The following is a 5,261-nucleotide window of genomic DNA, read 5'->3' as shown; positions in this document are numbered from 1 at the left end:
CTCAGCTTTTTGATTATCTTTTTGGTTATTTGATAAATTGCTGTAGCTGTACACTGGCAAAAGGCTCTAGAGACAGAGAACTACTCAACTGCACATTTGGGACCTTAGAACATCTGCATCACCCGTAGTTTCTAAAGGGGAACCCACGATTTTGCAAAAAACGGTATATAAAGTGTGCACAATAAGAAACGTGTGCTATGTGTCTTTTGCACTGTTGGTCCGCGATTGGTGCGTTTTTTTTGAAATCAGAAAAAATAAAAATAAAAAATAAAATAAGAGATTTTAGCGATGCAGATGCTCTTAGTGGTTAGCAGAACACATAGACTCTCTCGAAGTTATCGAAGTAGAGTAACAAACTCACATCTCTCCATGTTTGTAAAGTGTATCGATTTATTTCTCTCTCTTTTTTTTTAATACTATTAGATTCTTAAGAACATGATTAATGCAGGTTTTTTAGGGTGAGATTTTTAGCCTAATATAAAAAACGTCTTTTGCTTTTTTTTTTTTTTTTTTTTAACCAGGATGGGTTCGGGCTTTCGGCCTTAATCCCTCTAGGCCTGGAGCCAGCCTTTGTACCTGTTACGGCTCTGGACACTCTTCCCCGTCCGAGACTCGAACTCGTGACTTCTCAGACAAATGCCTGAAGTGTTACCAGTTGAGCTAGCTCGTCCGGATGTCTCTTAGGTTTTAAGTAAGAAATTTCTCTTATATTTCTTATTTAAAATCAAAAACTTCAGAGTCCCTAGTTTCGACACCATAGCTCGCAGATTCATATGTGATAACAACAAAACAATAAATCCGTACTGCTCAGTTTCAAAATAACTCAAGTGGTGCCAGTGTCACATGCAAGAACATATGGTGCTAAAGGAATAAATCCTTGTAATTCAGGATTAAAAATGAAAATAAATCTCTGTGTGCGCGCACGTGTGATGTGGTAAAGACAAGAGATCTAAAGAATATACACAACTTGGTGTCAGAAACAACTTAAATATTGTGTTGTGTCTCTCACTCTCTCTCTCTTACTCACTCTTCTCTTGGGTCTCTAGCTATTATCTTCTCCGCCGCGGAGATCCGTCGTGCGTTTTTCTCTTCCTTCTCTCTATCAATGGATTCCCTCGTCGAATCCGGTTGGCAGGTATACACGATGTTATCTAAATGTGCTTACGCATGTATCTACCTTGTTCGATTGATTCTTGTTTGTGGTGTGGTCCACCGCATTGGATTGTTGAGGCCTCTTCGTGCTTGTGGTTTCAGATCTGGTTCCATATCAAACGTGATTCTCCACTTTGTTCTTTTTTTGGAACTTGACCTGATTTTTTGTAGAAGCATGATCATCACTCTATAGTCTGTAGAGTATCCTCTGTTTGGTATTAGATAATTACCGCTTTGGAGTCTTTGCTTTTCGTTTGTCATATGAACGGTTCTTCTTTGAACGTCTTCTTAAGCTTGTATACATACGTGCTGTTAGCTCGGAAGCTATGCTTGTTTCTTAGCTTGGAAGTTAAAGCTGCCACTGACCCTTTTGTTTCTGGTGACAATGTTAGTACCTTGTTTCTAACTTCAGCGACTTTCAACTGGCGTGCATTGGGAGTTTCATCGTCCACGAAACTGTCTTCTTCTTGTCTGGTCTCCCTTACATTCTCCTTGAAAGAACGGGTTTGCTGAGCAATTACAAAATTCAGGTTTTGCCTCCTCTTCTCGTGATTCATGGGACTTACCTGTACACTTATACTCTTTTTGTGTGACCTACTTATTGAGTGGAAAGGATCACCAAGTGACTAGCACATGAATTAAAAAATAAAATCTTTCAAATCTTTAGTGATAGAGAAACATATGAAACAATTACTCTTGCTTGGTCTTTGTGCAGACAAAACATAACACTCCTGAAGCGCAAGGAAAATGCATAGCGTGGCTATTGTTTTACCATTCATGTGTAAACTTCCCCCTCATGATGTTCTCTTACCGTGTCTTCAAATTCATGGGCATGCAGAGCAGTTTTCCTCTGCCCTCCTGGTATTATTATAAGGTTCTTTAGTGGTGGTATACTCTTTCATTTGGCAGTAGAATGTTACGTTTGATCTGTATTATGAAACCAACCTTTGGTGATTTCTCATGCAGGAAAGTGGTGTCTGCCCAGATCTTATTCTTCTTCATCATTGAGGATTTTGTATTCTATTGGGGTCATAGGATCTTGCATACAAAATGGCTGTACAAGAACGTGCATAGTGTGCACCATGAGTAAGCTTATTCATTACTCACCATCTTTTGTTTCTGTCCTCCTAAATGATCTTATGGTGTTACTTGCTTACAGATACGCCACACCGTTTGGTTTGACGTCAGAATATGCTCATCCCGCTGAGATTCTCTTCCTGGGTTTTGCGACCTTTATTGGTCCGGCTCTCACAGGGCCTCACCTAATCACCCTTTGGTTGTGGCTGGTGCTTAGAGTCATTGAGACAGTTGAAGCACATTGTGGTTATCATTTCCCATGGAGTCCATCTAATTTTCTTCCTCTCTATGGCGGGTAAGATCAAACTCAGCTCATCTTTTTTTGATATTATCAGACGTTAACATGAATATACAATAATGTTGTGCCTACAGTGCTGACTTCCATGACTACCATCACCGTTTACTCTACACAAAGTCTGGGAACTACTCATCAACTTTTGTCTACATGGATTGGTAAATATCTGAACTTTGTTTCTTACTTGCGGCACCATAGACTAATAGACATGTAAAAATGTTTCCCTATTTTTACTTCAGGATATTTGGTACCGACAAGGGTTACAGAAAACTGAAGGCCCTAAAAGAAACCTGACAACATGTTAAACTTGGTATATCAAGAGAGAAAGGTTTCACTCTCCAAAACTCTCCTTTTGTTTTGCGGTCTCGTGAATATTTAAAACTTTAGTCATAAGAGCATCATAATAGCATGCTATTTGGTCTGAATCTTTCTTACTGTTTGTCTTAATCTTTGGTTAGAGCTACTGCTCCTAGTTACATTTAGTCCATAAGATTCATTCTCATGTATGCGCCTCGCGGCACAGACAAAGAACCTCCTTCAAGTTATCTATCTGAAACCTAAAAGTTGAACTTCATCTCTTGCAAATTCTGTTTGTTATTTTTCAGTTTACATGGTTGGCTTGCATATTACTCCATTGTTTCAGTTTTAAAAAAATATAAAATTCTCTTTGTTATTTTTTTGTCTCTCTTATTCGTAATATAAAATGTTTTTACATGAGAAAATTGGTTTTGATTATTTTGATATTGATTTTCTTTAATTCAATAAACTATTTGCATGAACAAGTATGAACCCTTTTGTCACAGAACCAGGTTAAACTGTACTTTGCCACCGGGTTAAACTGTACTATACCATCATGCATTCCCGAAACATCTTCAGATATGACTGATTACATAAGTAAGTTGTCGGAATCTATTCGGAAAGTTCTGATATGAATGCGTTTCCGGGAGTTTCACGGAACATCTTCAGATATGAATGATTTACAAGTGAAAATTCCATAAAGTTAAACCTCTCAGTAAAAAGAAAAAATACATGTTTAATAAATTTTCATCAAATTACATAGTTTATTAAGAAAATGAAAATCTAACGAATGTTTTGGTTTTAGGTCTTTCATAATATATAAATGTGTTTTAAGGCAAAGAGAAGCCATTAATAGTGGCACCTCCGTCAATGCAAATGCTTTGACCTGTTATATACGAAGCCGCAGGCAAACAGAGAAACGCCACAAGCGATGGGACTTCGTTTGGTTCTCCAACACGTCCCATCGGTGTCCTACTCTCCACTTTTTCTTTAATATTTTCATCACTTCGAAAAAGCTGCGAGATTTTACATGTAAGAGCATGAGCATCGGTGAGCCCCTTTTTTTAATATTTTTTCGTGGGTCCATGAACAGTTATAAATTCGGATATGCTGTTTTCTGCATTAGTGAACCCGAAGAAGGAGTTCATAGGAATAAAATAATAATATTAATTTTTTTTAAATTTTTTTTAAAAATATTCAAAAAAATGAATAAAATATTAAAACATATTATTAAAATTATGAAAACATTTTATTCAATACATTAAAAGTACATTACATAAATTGAGAAATTTTTGTAACATACATAACTTATTTATTCATCTTCATCACCAAACATTTGCCAAATATTTTCCACTAAATCAGCTTTCAAACGATGATGCTTGTCGCTATCTCGAACTTCTCTCCGCATGGCTAACATATCAGGGGTGACATTAACACTATCTCTGCTTCTCGCCTGCGAACTTCTGCTAGACTGTCCTGTCTCAAACTCAGATATATCAATTGGAGCGTATCCGTCTCGTTCGTCCTCTACTATCATATTGTGCAATATGACACAAGCTATCATTACTTTTCCTATCCTTTCCTTGTCCCATTGTAGAGCTGGGTTCCTAACAATTGCAAACCTCGATTGCAATACTCCAAAAGCCCGTTCGACATCTTTTCTGGCGGATTCTTGCATTTCTGCAAATTTATGTGCTTTACGACCTTGAGGAAGTGGGATGGATTCGATAAATGTTGCCCATGGAGGATAAATGTCGCCGGTAAGATAGTAGGCCATACGATAAGTGTGGTTGTTGACCTTGAACTTCACTTTAGGGGCTCGACCATGTAAGATGTCATCAAAAACTGGAGACCGATCAAGAACATTGATATCGTTTAGGGTACCTGGTAAGCCGAAAAAAGCGTGCCAAATCCAAAGATCTTGTGATGCCACGGCTTCTAAGACAATTGTCGGCTTTCCCGAACCACGTGTGAACTGACCTTTCCAAGCTGTTGGGCAGTTTTTCCACTCCCAGTGCATACAGTCGATGCTGCCTATCATCCCCGAAAATCCCCTTACCTCTCCAATATCGAGTAATCGCTGAAGATCCTCGGCTGTAGGTGTTCGTAGATACTCATCCCCAAACAATTGTATTATTGCATCAGTGAATTTTGCCAAACATAAACGTGATGTACTGTCAGCCATCCGGAGATATTCGTCATATGTATCTCCTGACTGACCATATGCGAGCATACGTATCGCTGCCGTACACTTTTGAAGTGGAGATAGCCCGTTCCTTCCGGTAGCATCTCTTCTTTGCTGAAAGTACGGAACTTCAGTACTTAGACGGTCGACAATGCGAAGGAACAATGGCTTGTTCATTCGAAACCGCCGCCTAAACATATCTTGTGTGTACGTTGGATTATTACTGAAATAGTCGTTGCATAGTCGAATGTGTCC

General features: G+C 38.4%; 2 protein-coding genes across 5 annotated transcripts in view; one reads left to right on the top strand and one right to left on the bottom strand.

Annotated features, from left to right (window-relative positions):
- The first annotated feature begins 984 nt into the window (after positions 1–984).
- On the top strand, positions 985–3,098 carry LOC106336604 (methylsterol monooxygenase 2-1). The gene is made up of 7 exons (XM_013775477.1): positions 985–1,135; positions 1,545–1,682; positions 1,868–2,013; positions 2,119–2,238; positions 2,312–2,524; positions 2,602–2,682; positions 2,764–3,098. The coding sequence occupies exons 1-7, from the start codon at positions 1,106–1,108 to the stop codon at positions 2,816–2,818; spliced, it is 783 nt and encodes a 260-aa protein (XP_013630931.1). The 5' UTR covers positions 985–1,105; the 3' UTR covers positions 2,819–3,098.
- Positions 3,099–3,461: 363 nt separating this feature from the next.
- The window catches only part of LOC106336602 (senescence-associated protein 13-like), a 5,360-nt gene continuing 3,560 nt past the window's right edge, over positions 3,462–5,261 (bottom strand). For all 4 annotated transcript variants that reach the window (XM_013775473.1, XM_013775475.1, XM_013775474.1 and 1 more), the window contains one exon: positions 3,462–3,837. In XM_013775473.1, the coding sequence (XP_013630927.1) occupies positions 3,652–3,837 (186 nt within the window). In that variant the 3' untranslated portion in view covers positions 3,462–3,651. The remainder of the gene's footprint in view (positions 3,838–5,261) is intronic.

This window comes from Brassica oleracea, chromosome C4, assembly GCF_000695525.1.
Source record: "Brassica oleracea var. oleracea cultivar TO1000 chromosome C4, BOL, whole genome shotgun sequence".
Taxonomy (NCBI): domain Eukaryota; kingdom Viridiplantae; phylum Streptophyta; class Magnoliopsida; order Brassicales; family Brassicaceae; genus Brassica; species Brassica oleracea.
The sequence above is the reverse complement of the archived record's forward strand: the minus strand, read 5'-3'. Positions and strand labels throughout refer to the sequence as shown.

Excerpts from the sequence above, each read along its gene's own strand:
- LOC106336604 (XM_013775477.1), top strand. The coding sequence starts at position 1,106 with ATGGATTCCCTCGTCGAATCCGGTTGGCAG. Across the intron at positions 1,136-1,544 it reads TCGTCGAATCCGGTTGGCAG|TACCTTGTTTCTAACTTCAG; the intron begins GTATACACGATG and ends TGACAATGTTAG. Across the intron at positions 2,239-2,311 it reads GTGCATAGTGTGCACCATGA|ATACGCCACACCGTTTGGTT; the intron begins GTAAGCTTATTC and ends ACTTGCTTACAG.